The sequence below is a fragment of the Drosophila rhopaloa genome, unplaced genomic scaffold, assembly GCF_018152115.1.
Source record: "Drosophila rhopaloa isolate 14029-0021.01 unplaced genomic scaffold, ASM1815211v1 contig_3, whole genome shotgun sequence".
In the NCBI taxonomy this organism is placed as follows: domain Eukaryota; kingdom Metazoa; phylum Arthropoda; class Insecta; order Diptera; family Drosophilidae; genus Drosophila; species Drosophila rhopaloa.
Window position 1 is genome coordinate 23,502,459 of NW_025335123.1, and position 15,436 is coordinate 23,517,894.

At 43.3% G+C, this 15,436-nt stretch overlaps 5 protein-coding genes across 5 annotated transcripts; 2 read left to right on the forward strand and 3 right to left on the reverse strand.

The window, feature by feature from the left end:
• The first annotated feature begins 740 nt into the window (after positions 1–740).
• LOC108049736 (caspase-8) lies at positions 741–3,027 on the forward strand. Its single transcript, XM_017131028.2, has 5 exons — positions 741–949; positions 1,180–1,932; positions 1,998–2,369; positions 2,473–2,627; positions 2,693–3,027. Exons 1-5 carry the CDS (start codon positions 860–862, stop codon positions 2,823–2,825), a joined length of 1,503 nt encoding a protein of 500 aa, XP_016986517.1. The 5' UTR covers positions 741–859; the 3' UTR covers positions 2,826–3,027.
• Positions 3,028–3,160: 133 nt separating this feature from the next.
• Positions 3,161–7,076, reverse strand: LOC108049735 (myb-binding protein 1A). The gene is made up of 4 exons (XM_017131027.1): positions 6,646–7,076; positions 6,208–6,579; positions 4,868–6,148; positions 3,161–4,809 (listed from the first exon to the last, which is right to left on the reverse strand). The coding sequence occupies exons 1-4, from the start codon at positions 6,967–6,969 to the stop codon at positions 3,301–3,303; spliced, it is 3,486 nt and encodes a 1,161-aa protein (XP_016986516.1). The 5' UTR covers positions 6,970–7,076; the 3' UTR covers positions 3,161–3,300.
• Positions 7,077–7,633: 557 nt separating this feature from the next.
• LOC108049740 (tetraspanin-33) lies at positions 7,634–9,865 on the reverse strand. Its single transcript, XM_017131031.2, has 3 exons — positions 9,253–9,865; positions 9,022–9,192; positions 7,634–8,740 (listed from the first exon to the last, which is right to left on the reverse strand). Exons 1-3 carry the CDS (start codon positions 9,668–9,670, stop codon positions 8,415–8,417), a joined length of 915 nt encoding a protein of 304 aa, XP_016986520.1. The 5' UTR covers positions 9,671–9,865; the 3' UTR covers positions 7,634–8,414.
• Positions 9,866–9,934: 69 nt separating this feature from the next.
• Positions 9,935–12,482, forward strand: LOC108049739 (seipin). Its single transcript, XM_017131030.2, has 3 exons — positions 9,935–10,685; positions 11,313–11,800; positions 11,869–12,482. Exons 1-3 carry the CDS (start codon positions 10,402–10,404, stop codon positions 12,195–12,197), a joined length of 1,101 nt encoding a protein of 366 aa, XP_016986519.1. The 5' UTR covers positions 9,935–10,401; the 3' UTR covers positions 12,198–12,482.
• Positions 12,483–12,740: 258 nt separating this feature from the next.
• Positions 12,741–15,171, reverse strand: LOC108049738 (polycystic kidney disease 2-like 1 protein). Its single transcript, XM_017131029.2, has 2 exons — positions 14,175–15,171; positions 12,741–14,065 (listed from the first exon to the last, which is right to left on the reverse strand). Exons 1-2 carry the CDS (start codon positions 15,093–15,095, stop codon positions 12,755–12,757), a joined length of 2,232 nt encoding a protein of 743 aa, XP_016986518.1. The 5' UTR covers positions 15,096–15,171; the 3' UTR covers positions 12,741–12,754.
• Between the last annotated feature and the right edge of the window lie 265 nt (positions 15,172–15,436).

The following is a 15,436-nucleotide window of genomic DNA, read 5'->3' on the forward strand; positions in this document are numbered from 1 at the left end:
CCTGGGTGTCATCTATCTGGCAACGCCAATTGCCAGATGATTCTTCGATGCGAATGCTGCCAGATACTTTTTAATTTAAATATTTTATAAATTTGAGAGCGCAAAGAGGATTCTCAGTAAAATACCGATGCTTTTCGACATTTCATTTGTTAAAGCTGGCTCGTTACTTTTGGAGTACTTTCTTAATTAAGTGGCACAAAGGAATCATACTGTTTTTATTTTGTCATAGATTGACAGTTAGATAGTATTTTAGTTTTAAAATGGAAATTTTGTTGCTAGCTCCGGCAAACTATAAACTGTTGTACACGTTTTTAAACAGGAACACAACCGTTTGTACGAAAAAGTTGTTGAGAATCATTTACCCTACCCCATATATCAGAATTTCTGATATTTGTCTGTTAAAAAATATAAGGGACCTAAAAAAGGCTATAGATCGGTTACAAATAGCCAAAATAAAAGTTAAAAAAGAAATTAATGTAGAGAAAATATTAGCAAATTTCGTCTTCTTGAGGAATTCATGAATCCTAAATTGAATATTAACTCGAAGGATTTGGAAGTAAACCATATCGATATCGACAACATATATTTCAAGGTTGTTAATAAAACAAGATAATACATATATGTAAGATATATTTGATCAAAAAATGTAAAATACAATCAAATAATAAATAAGTTAAAAATGTACACATATTTTATGATATTTTCTCCTCCCTAATGTCTGGGTTTTGTTTTCGATATTGTTGATCGCACCTAATCAGCTGTGGCGAACCTTCTCTATTGAGGTAAAGAGTTTTTGTTCTTGCGTTTCGGATTTTATCCGAATTCCCAATTTGGTACATTCCCGCATTAAGCCGACATCATGGCCGCATCAAATCTGCTGACCCAACTGGACGCCATCGATCAGAATGATCTGGTTTATGTGGAGCGGGACCTGAACTTTGCCCAAAAGGTAAGACAACTTCCCAAAGGGTGTAGTAAAGCATGACTCAATCGGAGGTTTGAATGTTTCAATTATCTTCTGTACATTTTTTGTATTCTTATATTTAAAAAATACTTCTGTTGTTAAAGTAGCTATGATGTTATTGAACTAATGTTAAATATACTTTAAGCCCAGGGAAAACTGAGAAATCATACTTCCCACATCTTTAAACTTATTAATTCCAGTGATATTTCCTTCAGGTGGGTCTCTGCTTCCTACTTTATGGCGACGATCACTCTGATGCCACTTACATACTGCAAAAACTATTGCCCATGACCCGATCGGAATTCCCGCAGAGCGATCTGCTCCTGCAGTATGCCAAATCCCGGCCGGAAACTTGGAAACGCCGCCTCGTGGAGGCGCTTTGCATCATTGGCGCGCGTCAGGTGCTCCGCAGATTGGGTCTGCGTTGGCAGGAGCTGCGAGTGCACTATTTGCCGCATATCGGTGGGATTACACTGCATGTTCATCCTCTTCTGAAGAGTCTCTATAGGATATGTGAGCAGTTGTCTTTGGCGCAGAGTGGTCGCTTGGTCTTGGATGTTGGCGAAAAGGTGGCGCGACAGCAGGCTGGAGATCCACTCCGTTTTTACGATCCCAGTTATCTGGAGATCTTCCTTCTGGACTGGTTGACAAGGGGATGTATCCGGCTGGGGGACATTAATGCAACGGGCAGCGATGTTCAGCTGCTGATTGAACATTTAAAATTCAACGATTTGCAGGAGCATGCCAAATTGTTGATAGATACTATCAATAGCAATGCTCCAGATGAGAGTCAGGTAGTGGTGGATCCTCCATTGACCATCAAGCGGGAGGTGCAATCGGATAGCCAGCCCGCCGCAGCATACTCTCAACGGCGAAAGAATGCATTGGAGTTGAGTCGGGAAAATGCTGGAATCGCTTTAATCATTAACCAGAGGGAGTTTCATCAGAAAGTCAGCGAAGATCTTACGGTAGTTTTGTTACAATATTAAGTTGAATATCAAAGTAACTCATCTCTCTTCTTGCCCCTCCTCAGAAATATCTTTCGCTCAATAGATTAAGAGACCGCGTCGGCACGGATATAGATAAAGGGCGACTTACGGAGGTCTTCTCCTCGATGGGCTACAAAGTGGAGGCGCACAACGATGTCGATCACTTGGGTATTGTGCAGCTCATCCGCAGTGCCTGCGATAGATCCGTGCTGCTGGATTCACTGGTCGTCTGCATCCTGAGTCACGGTTTCGAGGAGGCCGTATACGGAGCGAATAGCATCGCACTGCGCATCACAGACATCGAAAACGTGCTCTGCAGCTACGAAAACCTTTACAACAAACCCAAGTTCCTGATCATTCAGGCCTGCCAGGAGGAGGCTCCCAACAAGGGAGAGCGTAATGAGCAGGCATTGCCCGTAAGCATTCTTTTTTAGGATTAGTCAGTTTTAAAAGCTCTAATATTGATTACAACCCATATTGTCGAGTCTATTCATTTTCTTATTTTATTTCCTTTTTCAGTTCAAGCTCAATGTAACCACACAGTCACCTGGTCAACACGTTAATATGGTGCGGGCCATGTCCACGGTAAATGGATTTGCTGCTCTACGGCATACGCACAACGGCAGCTGGTTCATTCAGTGTCTCTGTGATGCCATCGTTCAGCATTCAGACAGGTAAATAGATGATGAAACACGACAGGCACCAGATCCAACTAAAATATAATTTCTATGTTGCAAAGTGAGCACATTGCCGATATCCTCACGATTGTCACCAACGACGTGGCCGAAAAGCGGGGAAAAAACGATGAGTCTATGGTACCAAAATTCAACAGTACATTTCGCCAGCACGTCTACTTACCACCTCGCCAGTAATCTTTTTGACTTCGAGCAATGTAAAATAATTATCTACAAACCCCTGTATATTTATACTGCGGTCCAAACCGAAACGAGTTTTTAAAAGTTTTGCAATACTCTCTTTTTAAGAAGCATCCTTAAAATATGTCAATAATATATGTTTTTGTAGGGAAATATAACAACAGGAACAACTCATTAAAACTTAAAACAATTTTAGTAAGCATTTTGATCTATTTAAATTGTTATTTGAGTTATTAGAGTTATTATTATTTTTTAGCGACTGATATTGATCTTATTATTTTTTCGAATAAAATTTATAAATGTATTTCCATTAAAACTGAGGAGTTCGTTAATTGGGCTGGCTTGTTTAAAAATTTGCGTTATTATTATTGGTTGGCTTCAATACTAATTTAGTATTTGACATTAGATATTTCCTAAGAACAAAAAACTTAATGTTACTCTAATATTTAGCAGGGTAATTTCTAGAGTGAATTTATTCATTTTTCTTATGCTTTTTGTTGGCCTTATTGGACTTGTCCTTCTTTTTCGTCTTCTCTTGCTTTTGCTCTGCTGCCTGCTGCACGTCTTCAACTTCCTTAACTTCCTCGGTCACCTGTTCCTCCTCCTTCGCTGCCGTTTTCTTGGGCTGAGGCTTCTGGCCTAGAACTTGCACCTTTTCCAGCAACTTCTGCCGCTTAGGGCCACCCTGGGCCAGAATCTTCTGCAGCAGTTTCAGCTCTTTCGGACTGTTACTTTCAGCCTCTAGTTGCTCCACATATCTGGCCAGTTGCTTTTCGAATTCCTTGGAGGCCGAGCTGTTATCCTTAAGAGCAGTTTCGAGTCGTCGGAATTGTTCACTTAGAAGCTTTAAGATCTGTGCCCGCCGAAAGCTGCGTGTTTTCTTCGCATCCAAATGGGAGGCCAAAACAACGGCCAGTGGAGCAACTCCCTGCCATTGACCAGACTGGAAAAGTGCCTCAAAACTGGCCAGCGACAAGCGACTACGCCGATTGGCCACCCACATCTGCAGGAACTCGACAAGCAGAGGCCAAACTGCACTGTCTTTGGGCTCCTTATCTGCTGATCCCTGGCTGACCAGATAGGCAAAGCACTTATCCCGCCAAATCGTGACCTCTGCCTTGGCCTGTCGGTTGCTAGGTTGCTTGCTACCCTCTTGATCCTCTTCCGACTGCTCATCCGCAGTGGACATCAGCTGCTCAATGGCCTCCAAAATTGGTGCCTTGTCTTGCTTCGGCTCAAATTCAATATTCTTGGCGAGCAGCTTCTTGAGCAACTTTAAACTGGCTTCGCGCAAGGATTGCAGTTTGGTATCGCCGCTGCAATGACGGAACACCTGAAAGACGCAGTGCAGCACGTCCAGGATCACCGGTTGGATTGGTTTCTTGGTGGCAAACAGCTCCAGCAAATCTAGGGCGCGAATGCGGAAATGTAGAAGACTAGTGTTATCAATGCGTTCCGATTTGGTGGGCCGTTCCTTGGCCTGAGCTTTGCGCGACTTTGGTCGGAACAACTGGAAAGATTGCTCCAGAGCAGCATTTAAGCGTTGACCCTGTTCCTCGTCTACATCGTTCCAATCCACGCTGCTGGCACCATCATCATCGGCATCGCCGTCGTTGACTAATGCCTGACGAACGCTCTCGCGAATCTGGGCCAAATGGGACTCCTCATCGCCCTCCTCATCTTCATCATCCTCCTCCTCATCATCATCATCATCGCCCTCTGAATCTTCACTGGAATCTTCCGGTTGCTGCTCCTCCTCCATTTCCTCATCGCTATCCTCTTCGCCCTCGTCTTTTTTGCTCAAGGGATTTCTGTTCATGTTAAGCACCTCGAGAATCTGCTCAAGGTTAGACGCCTCCAGATGGGGAATCAATGCCGTGGCCACTAGGTTGACAAACTCACGCCAGAAGTGGCCCGTTTGCAAGAGCAACTGTAGCAGGGCATCTGTAAGCACATCTTGCCATTTAAGGTCCTCGTTAGCCTGAAAATTACATTTATTATTATTATTGTGGTTTAGTTAATCTTTGGGTTCATCTTACTTTTTTCTTGCCCTTCTGCAGAGCATTCTTCCGGCAGATGATCAGATCCTCCAACACGGTAACGGATAAAGGACTCCTTGTGCACAACGCCAAAGAAACAAACAAAATAAGAGCCTCAAAAGTTTGGCCGACGACGTCTGATTCCTCACTGGGCTTAGTCAGCAGCTCCTCCACCTGTTTCCAGGCCTTTCGCAAACCCTCATTCATTGGTGAACGTATTTTGCTTTCCACATCCGGTTTAAACAACTCTTTTTTAAGATAACTTAAGGTTTTCTGGAGCAACTTGCACAGAGCTGGCAGACCCGAGCACTTGTGCAGCAATGAACCGAAAAAGATCTCCTCACAACGTTCCGAGCACTGACGACTAAAAGCGCTTGCGTTGGTGGTTTCACATGGCTTCTTGTCGACATCCAAATGGAACACGGCAGCGAGCAGGAAGTGGCGCAACTGCTTTTGACGCCATTTGCCCTCCTTGTCGAGTTTAGGGTGCTGCAAGATCAACTGCATCTGGTTGAGGCAGTGCACCCTGCTCACTCTATCCTCATCCGCCAATGAGCCCAGCAGATTGCTATAGTAATCGTAGAGCTTCTGGAGACTCTCAACGCTCAATTGATTGATCAACTGCTGGCTGAAACGTGGCAAGCTTATGACCGAATCCAACTGCAGTCTCTGCTCCAGCAATCTAAGCAGCAGTTGCAACTTGATCTCCTCGTTTTGCAACTGTTTCTCGAAACTCAAAACCAAGGATCCCTCGAACTTGAAGCAAATCTCGCGCAGCTCCTTTTGGGAGGGTTTTTTGGCCTCGCTGTTGTCCCCTTTTACGGCCGATAATTCCTGCAACAGGAATTGCACACATGTCGGTTTGAAAATATCCAAGATGGTCTGTTCGTCTTTTTCCTTAAAGTTGAGGAGTAAGTGACCCAGTACTTGAATCACACCAGCCTTGGCAGCATTTAGTTTTAGTGGTTGCTTCGAATCGACATACTGCTGCCAGGCGATGAGTGAATCTTTACCGCCCTTTTCCAGGAATGCTGCTAATCTGGCGTACACGCCATCACTGTGAATTGTGGAGCCAGAGTGGTAGAGCTCGAAGAGCTGTCCGTACAGTGGTTTCTTGGGCCACAAACTAGCAAGGAGCTGCTCTCGTCCCAGGATCGACGGATAGGTCAGGTGCACCGCCAGCAAAAGATCGCATGTGTTAAGCTTTAAGCCACTTAACGGCTTGTTTAGTTGAGGTTGTAGGAGCGGCCACACGTACTCCTCGAAGTTGGCAGTGGAAAGCTGTGAAAAATACAAAAGAAAGCATAAGCAACCAGCTCCTGAAGATGTCAACCACCCACCTTTTTGAATGAGTCTGCAAGAATATCCGCACACAAGGACACCAGGTACTCCCTGCCCTTAAGCTGGGCCACCAGGATCTCGAATACTGCACCCACTAGTTTGGGCTTGGCCTCGGCGAACTGCGGAGTCTGCAAGATGCAAAAGGCGGTGATCAACTGACCCACTGCGGCCAAGGAGTCCTCTTTGCCTCTCTGCTGGCTACCAACGGCCAGATCACGTTTTAGGGTCTCTAGAACCTCCAGAGCATCGATGCTAGGCACGGCGCTTAGGATGCAATGTATATAACTGGCGGCCAGGGCAACTGCCTTCAGGTCATCTGCTCCCGTAGAGCGAATCAAGCGCTTGAGCACATAGCAACTAGTGGCAGTTCGCTGGGAGAGGGAAAATTAAGGAAAAGGTATTTGGAAAAAAGTTAAAATACCTTATAGAGCACTAACCTGTTCCGCATTCGTATCATCGCGAAGCAGCACCACCAGGGAATTAATCATCTTCTGGGTCAGTGGACTGGCTTGGATCTTTTTAAAGACCACGAAAACGGCTTTATTGATTTGGGACACCTTTATATGTCCATTGATCAGGGTGTTCTCCTTTTCCTCGGGCTCTGATGGCTTCTCCTTCTTAGATACCTTCGGAATCTTAGCCGGTTTCTCTGTGACCACATCCTCCTCGGATTTTATCGATTTGGGCCGTTTGCGTTCCTTTTTAACCTTTGTTTTAATTGTTTCGCCATTGCTTAGGCTTTTATCCAGGTTGCTCTTCATTTTTATGTAATATTTATAGCTATTTTCAATTGATTTCTTTCTGTTTAATATCAACACGTGCTCCGCGTGTTTTTAAATTTTGAATAGCTATCAGTGCTGACAAGTCAGCTATTTTGAAAACAGTGCTGTCTCGGTTGTGAGCAGGTGCGTGAAATTTTAGCTTTTTTAAAACTGATTTGGCTATGATTTGGTCAAATAAATAAATTTAAATTGAAACTCTTTGGCGTATTGTCAATCGAAATCATAAAATATGTCCTGAAAATATTGAAATATGTAAATTTTGTTTCATTTAATAGATGGAATTGCAAGATATAGAAGTCGCTAACACAGATAGCTAGGGAACTTGCAGACAGTGACGTAAACGATATCTATCGATAACTCGAGGCTTAAACTGCTTGATTCAAAAACCCAAAATTCTGTAAATTAAAAAATGTTTTTTCTTTATTTTTTATATTGTAAAAATAACTTTTTTTAAATTATTCTTAAACTGCAAAATTTATAAATATTTTATAAGGGCTTAAGCTATTTTAAAACAAAATGCAGTATCACGAATTAAAAATCACTCAACAATACAGTCTTAATTATTATTTATTATTCCTAGACTCCTGAAATACTAATTCAAAAATTTGAGTTCTTGAAATCTGTGTATAATATAAGTTAAAACCATTTTGCATTTTTTTTTACGTCTTTTATTATAATAAATCTACAGTTGTAGGGTTCTAGGTTAATAATACATTTAAAAATTGCTATTATTCATAGATATTCAAGATTCGTTCACTATGTTGGTTATTGTTTTTTTTACTATAATTGCATTACGTATAAATAAATGCATCGAGATTTATCAAGTTATTCACTGGCGTAATATATGGCATTGTTTGGTCGGATTGAGATGAGCATATGTAGTATATGGATTAAAAAATACTCAAAAAAGTATTGGGTTTATGTATAGTTATATATATACAAAATCAACTTTAAAGTGGGTCGATTGTAACGAAAATATTGATGAATATCAGAAAATAATCCCACAAACTATCGACTATCAAATCAATAAAGCATTTTGGAAAGCATATTAAAAAATATAATACAAATATTAATTTCTCATGGTTTGTTGTCTTTTGAAAAAGGGTCAACAAAAATATTGCACGGTAAAAATTGCAAACACAATGTATACAAAAAATCGAAAATGGGAATATGACACATGGAAGCCTCACTTGCTATAAGACTGTCATGCCTTTTTTAAGATAATGTATAAATATTTGAAATATAATAGCAAGGTCAATGGGTAAATTTATAATCAAGCAGTCAGAATTTTTTTCTGGTGCAAGAATTTTTACGAGCTAATCATGAATGAGTGGTTTTATAAAACTAGGGATTCTGAGAGTATGCGACATTGTCAACATTCAGGTGTGATCGTGGGGCCCGTAAAATTCGGGCTGACCCGGATCTCACGTCGCCCAACGCGACTTTTGTAGCTCGATTTGACCCTCCAGTGTCTTAGCCAAATATATGACCAACAGCTGAATGAGGGCAATAAACAGGGCATTACCGGCAATCATGTACAGATTGTGCTCGGCCTGAACTCTCACAACCTCGATGCACCCGCTGGTCCAGATCCGCTTCCTGGCCTCCGGCACGGGAGCCTCTTGGACGCCGTAGCCGCACATGATATTCACCAGACCGGAGGATATATCGGTGGAATTGATGCAGCAACTGTAGGGCACTCCACATTTCTCCACCGACGGCGAGCTGCAGTTAAAGTACTCGTTTTTTCCTGCCAATAACAAAAAATTAGTTCTTATAATTCAAATATTTAACAATTCGTAATAATCAAAATATGTGAGGCCTTGGTTGTCAGCTTAAGGATATGACTCATATGTTTCTTATTTTAGCGAAGCAAACATTGTAGATAAAATATATTTTCTTGACACAAATTTGTCTGCCTTTTGTTGCTCTATTTTAATAGTAGAGTCCGAAATTAAAACTTTAATTATTAGCACCACTTAAGGTATTCAAACTAATGTTATGGTCCCTTATGATCTTCTTTTAACTCACTCCAATCCTGGTAGCCCGAATTACTGAGACCGCAGCACTTGAACTGCTGTTGGGCAAAGTCGATGAAGTTCTGCAAGTCCGGATCATCTCGATACGAGTGGATGATCTTGTCCGTGAACTGTTTTTCAAGAAAGGTGTTCATGTACTGAGGAAAAATAAAGCAAATTATGGCTGTTGGCGGAGGGAGAAAGTTAGTAATGGCAGTGCAAGATCCCTATGCCCATGACTCACCGATGGCCATTTCCATGAGGAAAAAGAGCAACAGGCACATGGAGTATAGCTTCAGCAAGAAAGTGTTCTCCCGCAAAGCGCCCACACATCCAGAAAAACTGACCAGGAAGATGACCATGCCAGATTCGATCAATACCAGGGAGATGTTAAGGAACACATCGTAGAAGTTTTCCAGCCGCACCGACCCGTTGGCCTCCTCCCACTTGTCCTTAAAGGCGTAGATTCCGATTCCCAGGAGCAATCCGCCAAATAACCAGAACACAAAGTTCAGCATGAAGATCATGTATTTGACGCACTGGCTCACATACGTGAAATGATGCGGATGCATTACCTCGCGCATCTCGATCCCACTGTATCCACGAACCCCGGCCACGCCTCCGCCTCCGACACCGGCCCCCTGATAACGGTAGTTGCTCATCCCCAGTTTCTATATCTTTTTACTTTATCTCGATATGTATCTGTGTCCTCACACGATTTCACTTTTCTTGCAGCCAACCCACAGACTAGTTTATCCACACTGACATTTAATTTATTTATTGTTTATTTAATCTCGCTTAGCCTACTAACATTAACATTGCACGAAAAAAATTGTGTAAATTGTACAGAAGCAATGAAAACAGTCGGGTGTATCGGTTATCGATAGCAGGGAACAGCTGATTCGAGACAAGAACACTAGACAGCAAAACTGTGCAACAAGTCAATTAAAGTTTTGGATTTGGTATTTTGATGTTTGAGTATAAAACCACCGCTTAAGCGTATACAATTAACTACTTGTTAGTCTTAAGAATAATTTCCCAGCCATTTATTGTGTATAAAATTTGATCCGATCCTCACTTGGATGTTGGCCAGTGTAATTCATCCGCTATCATTGCAAGCCACTTAAATTGGAAATAAAACGCCCGCAAAATCGTTTCGGCTCTGACCTTTGAGCTGGAACAACGTCTGGATTCGTAAGCGCTATCTATGAATCAGCCGATAGAACCATAACACTATGCAAATCTCCGGGAAGAGAGGACTACGAAGTGGAGGCCCCTATCGGGAATCGATAAGCAATCGGCGGTGCTGATACTACAAAAATACAAAATACTTAGCTCACTTAATTGCTGCCCGTCGGCTGGGTGAAGTTTCAGTTCCATTTAGCGATCCACCATGAATTTCCTGCTGCGCTTCGTGGTCTTCTGCCTGGATCCCTTGGGACTGGGACGCCGCTTCTTCATCCGCCCGGCCTTGAATCTCGGTTGGAACGTGTACGATCGCGTCCGGAGCAAGGCGGACGAGAAAGTGGGCACGGTGCGGGAACTGGTCCTCCGGTTGGGCCTCATCGCCTTCGCCGTGGTGCTCATTATATGGCTGGCGGTCTTTATGTACGCCGCCTTCTACTACGTCTACATGCCGGCAATATCACACACACGCCCCGTTCACATGCAGTTCAAGTGAGTACTGGTCGAACCTCGGTGGGATTCGCAGGGATCTAAGAAAATAGACAATTCTTTCAAATACTGTATAATATAAAAATCGAGTTCTAAAGCTCCTTATTTCGGTTTTTAGTTATTTATGGATCAGAGAATTTTAACATTTAAAAATTGGTTTACCTACCAGTTCCGATTTTGTATAAATAAATTCCCGTGCATGCACCTCATATAGGTGTTATTCATATCTAAGTACTACTACTCTATAGATTGCTAACCTAATAAATAGTAATCTTAGTTAAACTAATTCTACTGTGATAGGGAAAATAATAAACTTTGAACAGCTGTTATTAAGAAAAAAAAGTACAAGTATATTATTTAAAGCTCTTATTATCAGACTGCGATCCCCGAATAAGATGTGGCTATCTAAATTACCAGGTTCATAAATATATCCAGCCATAATCAATATATTTAAGTAGTTCTGTTTGCTACGATTGATTATTGCAACCTAGTTTTTGTGTCTTTTACCAGCAATGTTGTTATCTGGCTTTTCTCCAGTTGTTTGATTCATAGTTAACCATTCTGTACTTAGTACCCTGTTCTATAAAATTATAATTATACTTACATATATTGTCGTTTGGTCTTCTGCAGAACCTGTTTAGAAACCAGCACGCCCTGCACCTTTCCCCATGCCCACGTCTCGCTGACGAAGAAGCAACAGCTCCTGATGGTTGGCCAGGCTTATAAGGTGATCGTGAACATCGACATGCCGGAATCTCCCCAGAATCTGGAACTAGGTATGTTCATGGTGTGCGCCGAGATGAGGGACTACGATTCGATGCTGAGGGGTCACTCCTGTCGCTCTGCAATGATGCGTTATCGATCGCCACTGATCCGCATGATCTCCACTTGGGCGTTGAGTCCGCTTTATGTGCTGGGCTGGAAGGAGGAATTTCAGCAAGTCCCAATAGAGATATTTTCACGGTATCTGGAGGAACGGCAGCATCCCATTACGGATGTCTATGTGGAGATACAATCTCAAAAGATCCAGTTCTATACGGTGACACTGCATATAGTGGCCGATTTTACCGGTCTGCGGTACATCATGTTCAACTGGCCCGTGCTTTCGGCCATAGTGGGTATGTTGGCAAATATCCACCGATTCCCCACCTCACAAACCCCGCTAATCCTGTTTTTTGTTTTCCAGCCATTAGCACCAATCTATTCTTTATACTGGTCATCTTTCTGCTCAGCTGGTACCACTGGTCCGACGCAAGCTGGCTGCAAAGCAAGTACTACCGGATCACGAAGTCGCTTGAACCCCGCGTAGGCCTCTTCAAAGCGAGCAGCCTGCGCGATGAGGATGACTTTGTTGCTTATGGTGATAAGTCCGATATTGCGGAAGTCGGCGGTGATACACTGAGCGATGCTGATGCCGATGATCTGGTCTTGGTTAAGAAATCTGGCAGTGGCAAACCGGACTCCCAGGACGCACTGCGTAAGCGTCGTCCGAAGAAGACCACCGCGGACCACTAAGATAAGGGGGGATGGGGAAGGGGAAAGGGGGGCTGAGATAAAAGAAGGACCACCATTTACCACCGAAGCCGAGACCACCGCTTATGCGACGCTTGAGCCAAAGACAAAATCGATTGTAGGACTAGGTTAGTTAACACAGCTGCCAAATGAAGTATTCCGGCGGATTTATCCATTAATGTTCTGTTTGACCTTTAAGCAGCCCTATCGGTATAACATTAGTTAATTTAAGTGATGGATCTTTTGTATGATTAGAAATTACAGGTGTTATTTCCTTTCCCTTTGCTATTCCAATTGATTTCAATTTTCGTTTTTAAGCAGCTTTTGCAGTTTGGGGATATGGTAGATTCTTAACTACTGATTTGTACTGGTAATTAATAAACAATAATGTTAAGCAGTATACATTCCATATAAGTTGAGAATGCGTAAGCCTTGAGAAACCAAGGTTGTCTGCACAGTTACTAAATCTTCTAGTTAGCTTTATTTAATCAACGAATTTAAAAAGCACCTGTTTTAACAAATATTAAACTTTTTCTGTTGAAATTTAGAATGTTTACTTTTTAGGCGTCTGCTTCACGCTCGTTCTTGGTCTTTCCTTTTCCCTGTCCTCCTTCTGCCTCCTCAGGCACTTCGGGCTCCTGGGTTTCCGGATGAACTTGCTCGTCTCCATCATCGTCGAACAGAAACATGCTGAGTAACGTTAACTGGGTGTTCAGGATATTGCCCACATTGATTATCCTCTCGCCACGATCTTTATACGCCGTCGCGTCATCATCCGATTGTCGTTGAATCACTTGATAACCCCGCCGCTGCCGCTGTTGCATCAACCTCTTGTCTTCAATTGCATTCAGTTTCCGGCGCACATTCTCCGCCACCGTGTGGTTATTACGGACATAATAACGCCGGAAGCAGGGCAGATCATGGATAAATCTAAAGAATCCCGAGTACTCTATGCGCAAAAACTCAAAGAAATTGATCCGATGCTCCCTCTCCGAATCCCTCTTGGTCTTGGCAATGGTGAAGTAATCATTGATCAAGGACACAAAGACGTTGATCAGGAGCACTATGATGACGAAGGCCAAAACACCGTATAAGAGAATACCCAACCATATGCCGCCGTAGAATAATTCCGTTGGCTTCACCTGGGCACTAAATCCAAAGGAAAAGCACATGCACATCACCATGCTCTTGACGAACCTGTTAAAGTTGTTGCTATTGTTACCGTTTATGGTGACCACGGCGAAGCAGAAACCCATCAGGAATATAACGATGGCAATGGCCGTGCTGGCCACCGCAGCCCAGGCCAAGTATAGGGTCCTCGTGAACAGCTCAAAGACGCTGGAGAACTGCATGACCCGCCAAAGGCGCAACGTGGTCATACATATTAGAAAGCCAATCGTGATCGTGGTCAACTGATGCATTCGTGACGGTCGCCGAAAGTCAATGAACTCCATCTTACTGGCACCCTCGACCTTCTTCATCATGTTGGCCACCAGAGCCTCGCGGAGAACCACCAGTACGACCACCATCACGTTTAGCAGAAAGATAAAGAGGTCCAACTTGTTCCAAATGCTTTTCAGCAAACTCGGCTCGTACCACAATTTGACGGTCAGCGACTGTGCGAACTGGATAAAGACCACCACATAGATAAGCAGCGCCAGCAGCCCCGTCAATGGCATCTGATCCACGTGCTCCAGGAGCTTGGCGCTTTCCACCTGAACGTCCGGCACTGTGCCGCCAAATGGTGTCTTCTCCAGCCGCAGTGTGCAGATGCTGAACAGATTCACGTCCACGTTGTACAGCGTGAAGTCGATGAACACCGCCGAGGTGTTCAGTGTCAGCCAGTGATATTCGCTGAGGTAGTCCAAAACCTAAGATGTATTTTGTGCAAAGAATTGTTAACAAATATTTTATGGAACAGGAAACCGAAACAATCCATTTGTGGAATGTTTTTAGTGGGTCCCTACTCAATTTACCCACCTTCATGCTATTCGCCGTGCTCCTGGCCAGCAGACTGACGTAGCCCAACAGCTCCGGATAGCTGTTGAGGTAGCCCACATGATTGAAGTTCATGAGCAGGCCGTCCAGGAACTCGAAGCTCACCGTGATGGGTATCCAGGGCTCGTAGATTCGCCAATACTTGTCCGCATAGTGCAGTCGCCGGTACGGCAGCTGCCACTCGGGCATGTAGTACATTTCCGAGAACACCGGCTTACCCAGGCCGATATTCGGATCGACCACTCGCAGTTGGCGCAATCGAATCACTCCCAGGAGCACCGTTTGCTCCGCATGAACCCAACCGGGGGCAGTGCCTCCACTTGAATTCGAATTGAATGCGATCACCAGCGTGGACTCAATGAAGTCGTACAACTGGTTCAGAAAGTATACCTCCTTCAGACCCGTGTAGTCCGTGTGGTTGTTCATAAACAGAGTCTTGATACTGCGGGTATTGTGATAGAGGGTTTCATCTCGCGTGACCAAAACCAGGCACATCAGACAGAGGAAGTACTGCCCATAGGTGAAGAGATCGTGGGCAATCAGCTTGTACTGCTCGTTGAGTTTCCAGTTCCTGTACTGCGATGACAGCCCCAAATTGGATCTCTGGCTGCTCAGGCGTTGCTTCAGGAAGTCAAAGCGATCGTGCTCCTTTCCCTTATCGCAGCGTGGCGGTACGTACACTTTGGGCGGCCAGAATGTCGCGTCGATCGACTGGATCACAAACTTGATGGGATCCCCGATCAGGTACTGGAACATCAGGACTATCACCATGCTCACCAACATGGTTTTGAACTTGACCATCTCGTGCTTAAAGCCGGCAAATACAGCGATTGCAGTCATGCAGCATATAATTATACCGATCGTTATCGCGAACATCGCTAAATGGGATTTCTTCACATTCATTTCTGCGGATTTTTATAGTTCCTTGGCGAATGTACTTTTTGTTTTGCTTTTTAAAATTAAGGGTTGTTGATTTATATTAAAACAATCATGTGGTCAATATATGAACGCCTACTATATTAGGGTTTGTAAAGGATAAGCTTTAAAAATTACAGTCTCCCAGTTATTAGTCTACAGTTTTCCCATTGCAAAAAAAATCCTCATAGATGAGACACGCATGCCAGCAAAAAAAATTTCTCGTCAAGCTAGAGTTAAAATGATTATTTATTTTCCTCTTAGTACATTTTGCAATTTTGATATTTTAACTTGCGTTTGTAATCCGCAAATATTTGAAAATACATATT